Source organism: Neomonachus schauinslandi, chromosome 14, assembly GCF_002201575.2.
Source record: "Neomonachus schauinslandi chromosome 14, ASM220157v2, whole genome shotgun sequence".
NCBI lineage: Eukaryota > Metazoa > Chordata > Mammalia > Carnivora > Phocidae > Neomonachus > Neomonachus schauinslandi.
The window spans coordinates 73,379,703-73,392,679 of record NC_058416.1 but is presented as its reverse complement, the minus strand read 5'-3'; the positions used below and the strand labels follow the sequence as shown (position 1 = coordinate 73,392,679).

Here is a 12,977-nt window from a genome sequence, read left to right as displayed (position 1 = left end):
GCGGGTAGGTGGTTCTGATGGTGCCGGCTGGCTCTTGCCTGTGTCTGGGGGTCAGCTGGCCATGAGTGGATCCGGGCAGGCCTTGGCTGGGATGACTCATCTGTGCGCCAGGACTGTCCTATCGTCTAGCAGACTAGCCCAGGCTGTTCTCCTGGGGCTGGGCAGGTCTCCAAGAGACGAGCACGAGCATGTGGGGCCCCTTGAGTCCTAGACTTGGAACTGGTGATGTCCCTTCTGTATTCAGTGGGTCTGACAAGTCCAGGGCTGAGCCCTGACTCAAGGGGTGGGGAAATAGGTTCCACTTTTTGATGGGAGAAATTGCAAGAGTGAGAATAAACAGAAGGGGAGAGAATGTTTTCTTTTTGGTTGTTTTTAGAAAGGGAGAGAAAGAGAGGTGGGAGAGGGGCAGAAGGAGAGAGAATCTTAAGCAGGCTCCAAACCCAGCACAGAACCTGACGTGGGGCTCGGTCCCCAGACCCTGAGATCATGACCTGAACCGAAACCAAGAGTCAGGCGCTTAACTAACTTCACGACCCAGACACCCCTATTTCGCTTATTTCTGATGTTCAAAGCAATACATGTTCTCTATTAAAAAACTGGAAAGTAGGGGCGCCTGGGTGGCTCGGTCATTAGGCATTTGCCTTTGGCTCAGGTCATGATCTCAGGGTCCTGGGATCGAGCCCCGCATCGGGCTCCCTGCTCAGCGGGAAGCCTGCTTCTCCCTCTCCCACTCCCCCTGCTTGTGTTCCCTCTCTCGCTGTGTCTCTGTCAAATAAATAAATAAAATCTTAAAAAAAACCCTGGAAAGTACATAGAAACATCCGTAAGCAGAAAACATAACCTCCTTTAGCCCCACCGCCCACAGGCAAGCACTGTTACTGCTGTCTGTACCTTAATACCACTTAACTGTCCATATATTGTCTTCTCTGCAGATTTCCGATCCTTTCCTATACACGATTTTGTTGTCTACTGTTTTCCTCACAGCATGATGCTATTCCCGTGTTCTCATTCCACTGGCAACTTTTAGTAACCGTTCATTTCACGGGTTACCTCCAATGCTGTCTCAACCCTCCTTTGCGCATCTGGGTGATTTCCACGATTACACTCTTGTAAACAGCACTGTGACGGACATCTCCATGCATAGCCTTGCCTGGACATTTCTGATGACTTTTGGATGGCGACTGTCATTAACCATAGCTTGTGCTTGCTGCCTCCAGCACCCAGTGCTCAGCCCAGCCCTCATTAGTTACTCAGTAAATACGAGCAAAGTTTGGACTGAATGGTTGTTAGCTCCTGACAAAGCTCTCACCATGATTGCTGATGAGCCAGCAGGATGAGCGATGTCAGGATGTTATTGGAATGTTGGTCCGTACCCTTTCTTCTCATCCAAAGGCTAAGGGGTGATGATACAGACTAACAAACAGCCTGATTGGGAAAAAGGCAAAGGATTTGAATATAGATTTTTTTTCCAAAAATAAGACAAATGGCCAATAAGCACCGGAAATTTAGGGAAATAAAATCAAAACATTGAGATACCACTTCATACCCTGTAGAATGGTGATGATAAACAAAACAAAACAAAACAAAAAAAAACAACCCAGAAAACAGCAAGCATTGGCGGGGATGTGGAGAAATTGGAACCCGTGTGCCTTGCCGGTGGGAATATAAAACAGTGCAGCCGCTATGAAAAACAGTATGCTGTTTGTCTGAAAAAAGAAAAATAGAATTACCCTATGATCCAGCAATCTTACCTCTGGGTATCTCCCCGAAAGAGTTGAAAGCCGGGTCTTGAAGAGATACCTGTACACCTAGGCTTACGGCAGCTTTACTCACAATAGCCAAAGGGTAGAAGCGACCTGAGCGTCCACTGGGGGGATGCGAGTGTAAACAGATGTGATCTGTCCACACAACAAGCTATTATTCAGCCACAAAGAGGAGGAAATTCTGACCCATCCGCACCATGGATGAACCTCGAGGACGTTGTAGGGAGTGCAATAGCCAGTCACAAAAGGATGAACCCTATATGACTCCACTCGCATGAGACACTTAAGAGCAGTCAAATTCATAGAGACAGAAAGTGGAACGGTGGTTGCCAGGGGCTGGAGGAGGAGGAGGGGAACGGGGAGTCCGTGTGTAATGGGGACAGAGTTTCAGTGTTGCAAGGCGGACAAGTTCTGGGAGTGGGGAAGTGGTGACAGGTGCAGAGCATGTGAGTGAATTTAATGCTACTAACTGCATGACGCATAAAAAGGTAGATTTTTATGCCGTGGGTATTTTACCACAATTAAAAAAATAATACGGGGCGCCTGGCTGGCTCAGTCGATGGAGCGTGCCACTCTTGATCTCGGGGTCGTGAGTTCGAGCCTTGCGCTGGGGGTAGAGCTTACTTAAAAGAATATTTTAAAAATGATAATAATAAAAAAGAAGGTTAAGGGGAGGTGAAAGTCCTCACTTCTCTTTTCTCCTCCGAAAGTTTTCCACCCTGTTCGGCTCATGGAAGGAACTAATCTGGAACTTCTATGACTTTCCAGGAAGGTATTCCCGTGCCCTTTGATCTCCCGGAGCCTTCCCCCGGGACCACGGTGGCTGTGGTGGACCAGAACCCTTCCCAGGTAATGTGGGGCCCAGCAAACCCAGGCTCTCAGACACCACAAGGCTTTGCTTTGACATCCCAGATGTCTTAAGCTGCAAGTTGTCAGTGCTGTCTGCCCTTGGAATCACCCAGGGATTGTTAAAGACCCTGAAGCTGGTGATCCGCTCCCAGCCTGATCCAAGGGTGTGGCCTGGGCAACGAATCTCCAAACCCCCTCAGGTTGACAACCCCCTCCATGCCTGATGTCCGAGACTGGCTTAACAGGCACCCCACCTGGCAGCCCACGGTGAGCTGAGGGGGCTCGGGGCCCGTGCCCAGTGGTATCTTGCCTGGGAAGGTCAGGCGTTCAGACGCAGATGCTATGTCCGCAGAGACTGGGAGAATAGGGGCCACTGGGGGATGGAGAATGGGGGGCGGTGGGGGGATCCACGCATTTACGGGCTTTAGTGTGGGGAGATACCCAAGTCTTTACTTTCCCCATCCCAAGAATCCACTGGGCCGACCCCAGACCTGCACCTCTGCTCAGCCGTCTCTCAGGATGGCCCTGAACCATTTCGCTTGACTTGCCAGGTTCAGGTCTAATGTCGGTGACTTTGAGTACATCCCTTCGCCTCTCTCAGTCTTGTTTTTTTCCCGTCTCTAAAGTGGGAACGATAGCATGCCCTGGGATGGTTGTGAATGTTTACGAGATCTGGCACCCAGAGCACCGGGGCATGGTGCTTGGTCCACAGGTCACATGTTTCTCCTGCCATGGGATACCCCAGGCTGCCACTTTTCTCATTCTTTGTCTCCTGTCGGCCACCCTTGGCCGTCTCTTCCGAGCCTTCTCTTGGCTCCTAGAGGCCTGCACCTGTCCCTGCAAAGCTGCCTTGTCCGTGAGCCCTGCCGGTCATTGCCTGTTTATGCTTCTCCTTGGCACCCCCCACCCCGTCGTGCTTCCTGACCCAGAAGAGGCAGCTGGAAGGGACGACCCGGGCAATGGGACGATGGAGGGGCCACGGGGTCCCCTGGATGCTTGGGCAGTGGCTGGGAAGGGCTACCTTCTGAGGATGGGCTGGCTGTCAGTGTCAACCCCATAAAGAAAGGCAAGGTGAAGCCTCAGGATATCTGGGATCCGGTCCCCGTTCTGCCCCTGTGGCTCTCCATGTGACCCTGTATGTGTCCCTTGTATGCTCTGGGCCTCTGAGGGGGGCGGGCCAATATTTCCCAGTTCGGGTGCCCAACTATTCTGGGTTGCCAAGAGACTTTGCTGCCTTCCGAGCTGAAATCCTCATGTCCTGGGAAGTCCCTGAGTCCCAGTCACCAAGGGACAGCTGACCACCCCATGCACCACACACATTTCCTCCATAAACACTTGGTGCCATTTTGGGTGATGCCAAGTCCCTGTGGGCCCTTGGACGAGCCACTTAGCTTCTCCAGGCCTCTCTGGTTGCCAGAAACAAAACTTCAGAGTTACCTGGATGGTTTCTAAAGCTCGTGGCTAGATTTCAAATTCCGTGTCTACGCTATTGAACCTAGTTCACCTTCTCCTCTAGAACATTCTTTGGGCACTCTCCCCTCCCACCTTAAGATCTTAGTTTAAAAAAACATAGACTTCTAAGAAGTGATACGGATGAACTCACTCCTTTGATCTTTAGCTGTGTACAAATACACACAGCCTGGGGTGTGTAGCTAGAATGTGTAATTTATAGAGTGCTTTCCCTTGTTAATTCCCCACTACCTGAGGAAGGTATTGTCAGTCTGCATTTTACATAAAAGGAAATGAGGCTCCTAGTGGTGCAGTAAGTGACCCAAGGTCACACAGGATGTGAGGACAGAGGCTGGATTCGGACCTCCTAAAACTGAGGGGTTGTAACAGTTCTGGGGTTTCCACACCGGGAGTCTGGGGGTGCGTTGGGAGCACGGCTTCGGGCTGGCGTGTCTGAGTCGTGATGCCGGGGACTCAGATGCCCCGACTCCCAGAGGTGGGAAGAGAAGCCCAGGACTGGCCTCGGTCGGGGAATCAGGGCTCCACAGTGATCCTGGATTTTCTGCCAGGTCCGCTTACCAGCCGTTGGAGGTGCAGAGGACGCCAGGGGCCTTTTCTGGCTCTTGGACGAGGAGGTCCGGGTGGAGGGTTCCAGTGATAGCGTGGTGCTCGAGCGTCTCCGTGCGGCCTTTGAGAAGAAAGGCGCTGGGGCCGAAGGTAAGGGAGTCAGGTTGAAGGATGAAGGGAGAAGAGTGCTGAGTCCAGCCTGGGAGGTGGAATCTGTCCTTGTCTGCTGCAGAGAAAGCCCTGACAAGGCCTGCAAGAGGCGGGGGGGGGGTCTGAGTGACAGATGTCTGTGCATATGCCTGTGTGTGCTTTCATTCATTTACCAGCGAATGAAATTTATCAATTTAATCAATTAATCAGTTATTTACTAATCATCAATCAATCATTTATTGATCGATGATCAGTGCAGTCAACAAATGTATTGACAGGCTACTGTGTGCCGGGCACCATGCTACGCAGGGGCGAGCCAGCCGGATGGGGCTCACATGCTTGTCGGGGGAGGACGTGGGGGGAGTGTGGACAAGCTAACAGATGAGCCCGTCTGTGTTTGACCCCAAGATGACAGACCCTAGCGCTTGACGGTGCATCAGGCAGACCGAATTCCTCCGGGAGCCAGGGGGCCTGGGGGAGAGGCGTGCAGGGAAATGTGCCAGAGAAGAGGAGACGCAGTGCGGGACGGCAAAGTCGGAGATGTTGTCTGGGCTCAAACCGTCGAAGGCCCACTTGTGGGCCACACGAAAAAACATTTGTTTCAACCCTAGAGCTCTGAGAAGCCATGAAGGATTCTAGGCAGCAGGAGGTATGGTCAGATTCACGTTCTGGAAAGTTCCTGCAAGCGGTGGTGAGGAAGGTGGTCTGGGAGGTGAGAGAGGAGGTGGCCGGACTCCGGGAGTATGCAGCCACAGCACTTGGCGATGGGCTGGACTGGGGGGAGGGGGCATCGAGAGGAGAGATGGAGACATCCGGATGGAACCACGAGGTTGGAGGTCCTGGGCTTTGGCTTCGTTGAGCTCCAAGTTCAAGTCCGGCTATCTGTGCTTCACCAATGGCGACGCTGAGCAAACCTCGAGTAGCCCCAGGTGGAGTGCTCACACAGTGCCGGAGGGGGGGGGGCCTACACTGATCATCGATCAATAAATGATTGATTGATGATTTCGCCAGGATTTCTGTGACAATGATTGGGTGAGAGAGGTATTAGCTTTGTTACCGGCTGCGGAGTGTCATGAGGGCTGATCGATGAGCACAGGGCTGTTGATGGTGATGAAGAATATTGTCCCCGTCAGTTAAGGAGTTGGAGGAATGCTGTCCATTCTCCACACTTGGCACTGAGCTCAGAGCTTCATGTACGCTGTCTAATCGAATTCTGTCACCTGTCTGGTGGTTGGTATTCTTACCCCCCAAGGTGAGGACACTGAGCTCCAGAAAGATGCTTGTAGAGAGGTCTAAGATCACCCAGAGGGTGTCAGCAGGCAGATGCAAAACAATCTCTATCTGGATTAGAATCTCTTGTGACCCACCCCCGGCTGCCCAACTCCACCCAGATGCCCTGAGACTTCTCTGAAGGCAGATTTCGCTTTGAGATCTTCCAGGTCCCCGCTGGTGTGGCTCATTCATTCAGCAGTATTTACTGAGCACCTAACATGGCAACCGCTGTCCTGGGCCGCGAGATACATCCCGAACAAGACAAATATCTCCGCCTCCGTGGGGCTGACATTCTAGCAAAGGAGATGGATGATAAAATGAGGAAATCTGTAAGAAGGTTGGGGTCCACAATTCTGGTTGAGATCACTCAGGGAATCCAGGTTGGCAGAGACAATGGCCCAGCAGTCAGCCCCGGGACATTCCAATGTCAAGGCGCAGGGATGAGGCCAGTGACCAGGAAATGCAACCGAGGAGGGGTGGCCAGGGGGTAGGAAGGAAGCCACAAGCGGAGGGAGGGTACCGGCCTCCCTGACCTCTCAGGTGAGGCGTGGCTGAGAAGTAGCCATTGATTTGGACACGAAGAGGTCAGTGGCAGCTGAGATGAGTGCCATTTTGATGGAATATTTGGGGCAAACGTCCACTTGGAGTAGTGTATGGGAAACTGGGAGAAGGTGTGGAGAAAGACGCGTGATGGCTCTCTTTGCTGCTGTCCGCTGGGCTGGCGACGGCAAAAGCCTGTACCCCAAAGGGACCTGCCAAGGCCTCTGTCCCGGACGTTCACGGGGCCTTCCTGCATTCGCATCAGGACCAGATTTTCGGAGCAGAAGCAGTGGAAGCATCCGAGGGTTCCGGCCGCTTTCCCTGGAGCAAGCTCAGGGCACTGGTACCCAAATTAGTCCCAGAGGATTTGGCCCTGCAGTGGCTGGCCCGGGGCCAACTTTGCCACGCCCAGCGCTTTTAGAGGCCCATGCAACTGTTTTAATTTTTGTTACAAGCAGAGAAAAAAATGAACTTTCAGGTCAAATACGATGTATATGTATACCTGTCTATATATGTACGTGCGTATGGATGTTTATACATATGTATGTATGAATGTTCTGGGCTGACTTGGATCCCACCTCAAATCCACGTGTTGCAGTCCTGGCCTCCAGAAGTTCAGAATGTGACTGCGTTTGTATTTGGAGAGAGGGTCTTTAGAACGGTCATTAAGGTTAGGCGAGGTCATTGTGGTGCATCCTAATTTCATACGACTGGTGTCCTTACCAGAAGACATCAGGACTCAGACGTGCGCAGAGCAAAAAGGCGGGGAGAAGGCAGCCAGCTCCAAGCCCAGGAGGGAGGCCTCACAGGAGACCAACCTTGCCCACACCTTGACCTCGGGCTTCCAGCCTCCAGAACTTTAAGAAAATACATTTCTGTTGTTTAAGCCGCCCCCCACCAAGCTAGGGGACCCCCAGGTATGGCAGCCATAGCAGACTAATAGAGTGTACTTAAGTATTACTAATATTACTTGCCCGGATATCAATATCGTCATGAAATATAACTTTTTTTAATCCATATATGTTTGAACGGAAGAAGGGGCCCATGAAGGCAGAAGGGCCGAGGGCCCAGGCAGGTCACGATGCAGCCCTGGACTGCCCTCACCCTGCAGGGTCCTCATGCTTGACTGACTCCTGGCCACAATCACCTCTGTTCTCCCAAGGTCACCTCTGTTCTCTGAAATACATCTGCCCCTTGGCCGGCTGGTGAACAAGAAGGAGGGGCAGAGAGAATGGCTCTTAGTGGAGCTCTTAGTCTGAGCCTCGGATTGTGGGTTCTACTGCACCCCACGCACAGTGGGGTCCCTGAGAAGCCAGGTGGCTTATCGACCCTGGAGGCAACTGAGTACAGAGCTAGTGCCGAGCCTGGGAGTCCTCTCCGCACAGGCCACGCAGACCCACCACCCTTCTCTGGGCTCTGAACGTGGGCCCTGTATTCAGAGCATGACCCCAGGGCATGGGAGTGGCTTTGTGGGGCCGAGGAAGAGCGTCCCTCAGATTCACGTGACGCCAGGAGACAGAGCTATGAAAAGCTTACCCAAGCTTTGTACCCCAGAGATCTGGGCTGCATCCCAGTCCCACTGCTTAAGTGCAAGGCCTGTGGCTTCTGGGAAGTCACCTCCCCCGTCTGTAAAATGGTAATAATGGTAACACCTCCCTCAGGGGGCTTGTGTGAGGACGGATGAGCTAATGTATGGACGCACATCCGAGTCCTCCTCCCTCACCTTTGTGCACAGAGGGCTCCTCCTCAGAGACCCTGCAGACCCCTGTCTGAAGCCGTCCCCTCTGCAGCCCTGCGGACCCATCCTGACTCCCTCGTTACTTCCTTCAGGGGCATCTCGGGCTCTGGAACGTTTGGTTATCCACTTGCCTCTTCCCCATCCCCCCGGCTACCCTGTGTGACCATGGAGGGCGCCGGGCAAGCCTCTGTCTCCTTCTCTGCTCTCTCCCCTGTGCCTGGGCATAGCCAGGCCTCCGTGGACGTCTGCCATTTGCCCTTCTTCTCTCCTCCCTCACTCTGTTCCAGTCACTGTTCCAGTCACACTGCTCTCTTGGCCGCTCCTCAAACCCACTGAGCATGCTCCCGCCTCAGGGCCCTCACACTGGCAGTTCCCTCTGCCTGGAATGCTCTTCTGCCACGTTTCCGCATGACTGGCTCCCTCACCACCTTTGGGTCTCGGGAGCCTGCCTTTCACCTAGTGAAAAATAATGCCTTCTTCCGACCTGCACCCCCTTCTCCCTTACCCCTGCTTTTCCCGCCTCCCCTGCAGCCCTCACGCCAGACGGCACGCGTGTGTCCTCACGGGAACATCTGCTCGTGAGGGCAACACTGGCTGCCCCCCACCCCCTCCGCCCCACAATGCTCTGGTCTGGAGAAGGCTCCAGTTCATCCTTGATACAGAATAGATGAATATGGGAAAACCCCATGATCCAGAATCAAACAAAATGGATTTCTCGGATGGAATGTTTCCTGGATCCTGACTTAAGCAAATGATACAGGAGGCTCAGAAGGAGAAGGCATCAGGGAGGGCGTGGTTGGGGCAGGAGGGGGTCTGGCGAGATCCGTGTCTCCCTCTTCTCCTTCTCCTGTGAGGCCCGACCTGCCAATCCCAGACACCCTGAGAGGGATGCTCTGACGTTGTCCGTTCCCAGGAGAGAGACTGTGATATCCTTTGTCCTGGCCCGACAGAGAGAGACCCGTTAATTCAGATATTTTGGTTAAAAAAAAAAGATCTTTTGTCTCCAGGGCTTTCTGATTAGCTCTGAGTTAATGAGAATGTTCCATCAGGCAGAACATGAGGGGCTTTCTGGCGACCCCAGTGCTTGCTGTTACTTCTCCACTAAGTGTCTCTGCTGGGCCGGCGGGCCGCTCCCAAGGGACCCAGGCCCAGTGGACAGGCAGGCGACAGGCATCTGCAGGGCAGACGTAGAGGGGGGTTGCCGGGGTCACTGGGGCCCCAGAAGCCCCTACCCCCATCTGGGGGTGTCAGGCTCCTGGGAGAGGTGATGATGCAGAGTCACGAGACAGGAATACTGGGTCAGGCTCTGATTCGAGCTGTTTCCATGGGGCTCCTGAGAGCAAACGTTGTCCGTGAAATGCTTGGATGAACAAAACTGTGGTTGAAACCACCTGCCGAAGAAAGGGGAGCGCAAGAGGGCCGAGCAGACGCCCTGGGAGCCTGGGAGTGGTCTCCCCGGGCTGTTCCTGGGAAATGGGATGCCTCCGTGTGTCAGGCCACCACCGGGGATGAACACAGGCTTTGGGTCGGCAGACCTGTGTGCTCATCCCGGCTCTGTCCCTGTATGCTATGCCACTTCAGCCAAGGGGGCTCATCTCCGAAGCTCAGTGTCACCTTCTAGAAAACCAGCCCACGGACACTCACTTCACAGACCAGAGCGGGATCAGGGGACCTCAGGCATGGCCGTGTGTCCAGCAGAGGCCGGCTGGGGCTTAGCCCACGTGGACGTCCTTTCTTCTCTCTTGCCTTCAGTCCCCCCTCCCCAAATGCTCCCAGGGTCCTCATTCAGAGCCCAGCTCTGTGCTGGCTGCGAGACATAATGATGCGGGAACATGGTCGCTGCCCTCAAGCCACTTCTAATCCAGGGCAAGGAGGCGGCCATGCAAACAGCGCGGACATCGTGCGGGCAGCGTGGACGGACATGCCAAGGCAGGCGGCCACTTTGTCACCTTGCTTTCGTTGGAAGGTGGCCCTTTGAGGGTGGGGACTGCGGGCTCCGAAGGCCTCATGGAAGAGCTGGACAAAGGGATACTTTACTTCACCAGAAGTGTCCCTTGCTGGTAACTTCGGTCAGCCCTGGGTATTGACCACAAAGGACCTCCAAGAAGACACACCCATGGCAGGACCCATGTCCCTCACGCACCAGAAGCCCACAGACTCCCAGATGGCATTTGCTGCGTACGGAGTTCCAAGAAATGAGGCTTTCTGGTCTCTGGACTCCCTGCAGCAGAGAGGTGGCAAATTCGCATTTGAGGGAAGGACTCAGGACCCTAGAATGCACTGGTGCATTGACAGTAGGAAGATGGGAACTCATAGAATTGCAGAAAACAGACAAGAACCAAAACAGTACTACCGCTCCTGAGAGTAACTGATCTGGGGCCATTACTCAACCCGAGAGCATCACTGCAATTAGAGTGATATGATTGATGACCAGGATTCCTCTCTTCCTTCCTCCCTTCCTTCCCTCCCTTCCACAAGCACTTCCAGACTCCATTCGTGTACCAGGCACCGTGCTGGTGTTAGGGATACGGACATAAACGTTTGTGGCTCCAGACACTGGCACAAGGTTGAATGCAAGAAAAGACTGTGACGCCCACTCGGGCTTACTGAGTGACAACCAAGGGTCTGGGCACTACGCTAGCATATTTTACGCACGTTATCTCCTTTAAGTTTTGTGCCACCCTGGGAGGTACGTATAATTCACATTTTACGGAGGAAGAGACTGAGGGTCAGAGATGGAAGAGGCTTGGCCCCTGCCACACAGTGGTAAGTGGTGGTGTCAGGATTTGAACGCAGGCCTGCTCTCGAAGCTCCAAGCCCCTTCTTTTCTCCTGTCCTGTCCCTTGCAACCGAGTGTGTGTCGGAGTCTCCCAAGAGTATGCTGTGCATTTATTTGTTTATTTATTTATAAAAATGATTTTATTTATTTGAGAGAGAGAGAGAGACAGAGAGAGAGAAAGAGAGACCACGAGCAGGGGGAGGGACAGAGAGAGAAGCAGACTCCACGCTGAACAGGGAGCCTGACGTGGGGCTGGATCCCAGGACCCTGAGATCATGACCTGAGCCGAAGGCAGACGCTTAACCAACTGAGCCATCCAGGCGCCCCTCTGCTGTGCATTTCTTTGGTTGGTACCATTCAAGACAATTTTTGGTGGCACACAAATATTTGCAAAATATTTAATGATTATGTATTTATTTCCACGAGTATCGGAAAATACAGCATGCACACCCAACCTACCATGACACGCTTCTTTATAAATGGATCTTACCTGTTGATAAATGTTTGTCGATTTAAAAAAAATATTAAGTAACAACCCAGGTGGTACTTGGGTATGGCAAAAATCATGAAGATCGTCTGTACTGATGGTATGTGGGGAAACAGGTATCCTGTGTTTAAGAAAGCAAGGAGGACTCGGTTCTATGTTGGAAATGATGCTCAGACATGCGTACAGGGAAGAGAGGTAGGTGCCCAGAACTGTTAGCTTTGGATCTCCGGAAACATATTTAAGTGGAAAAAGTGTGTTTTTGGTGATGCCAAGCGATTATGGAGTGTCCCCCCACGTACCCCAACACTTACATGCTATGTCCGCTTTCAGGGACCTCTGCCCTCCGGTCCTGTGAGCAGCCCCTCCAGTTCGAGATCTTCCACCAGCTGGGACAGGACCCTGTGCGCTACGACCTCATGGGCTGGCTCCACAGAGCCAAGCCCAACCTCTCGGCCCTGGACGCCCCCCAGGTGCTGCAGCAGTCAAAAAGGTGAGCCTGGCCTGGGATAGGGACTGGCCTCCCCACCGGGGCCACGCCATCCCAATGACTCAGCGAGGGAGGGTCTGTCCAGCAGCCCCATCCCTCAGATCCGATGGGCCCCTGGGGCCAGCGCGGCACAAACGCCAAAAAGCCAAGACTTCTTAACTTTGGCTGCTTGCCTTTCATTAAGTATCTGGAAGATGATGTGACTGGAACGATTTTATGGACATCCTAGGACTAGGGCGTCATAAAACGAAAGCGATAACGTTTTGTGGTGTCAAAAAAAAAAAAGCACACTGCTTTCTCTGACAGCTCTGCTCAGAAAGTGCTAGCAGCAAGCGCGGCTTGTGGGCCACAGCTCCTGGAAAATGCTTCTGTGGGTGTATGCGCTGATCCTCCCTGCTTCGCTGCTGGAACCATGCAGGGGCAGAGCTAGGACACCAGAGAGAAGCTGAGAGCACCAGGGAGGAGCTGGGGGGCGTGGGAAGGGGGAGGAGACACTTACTGACCACCCACGGCAGTGTGCCCAACATCAGGATAAACGCTCCATAAGTATCTTGCTAATCCTTACAACAACGCTGCCTCCTTAGCGCCATTTCACAGGTGGGAACACTGAGGCCCCAGTCGGTGAAGTGGCCCTCCTTTGATCACACAGCAAAAGAGTGGCAGCACTGGGATCCACTTGGGTCTACGTACGTGGTCCTTGCCGAAGTTCTCGGCACATGATGGTCCGAGTCGATAGGAAAGCCTGTATGCAGGAGGGTTCAAGGGTATGCAGCTCCTGAAAGGAGATCAAGCGGCGGGGGGGGGGGGGGGGGGGGAGGGGGCCACCCGAACAGCGGGGGGGGGGGGGGGGGGGGGGGGGGCGGCGTCAACCCCACCCCCGCCCCCCCCCAACGGGG

At 53.5% G+C, this 12,977-nt stretch overlaps 1 protein-coding gene across 1 annotated transcript in view; it reads left to right on the top strand.

Annotated features, from left to right (window-relative positions):
• The window catches only part of MYO18B (myosin XVIIIB), a 239,894-nt gene that overhangs the window by 62,861 nt on the left and 164,056 nt on the right, over positions 1 to 12,977 (top strand). Inside the window, exons 15-17 of the mRNA XM_021703505.2 lie at positions 2,532 to 2,612; positions 4,631 to 4,778; positions 11,925 to 12,084. Of these exons, the coding sequence (XP_021559180.2) occupies positions 2,532 to 2,612; positions 4,631 to 4,778; positions 11,925 to 12,084 (389 nt within the window). The remainder of the gene's footprint in view (positions 1 to 2,531; positions 2,613 to 4,630; positions 4,779 to 11,924; positions 12,085 to 12,977) is intronic.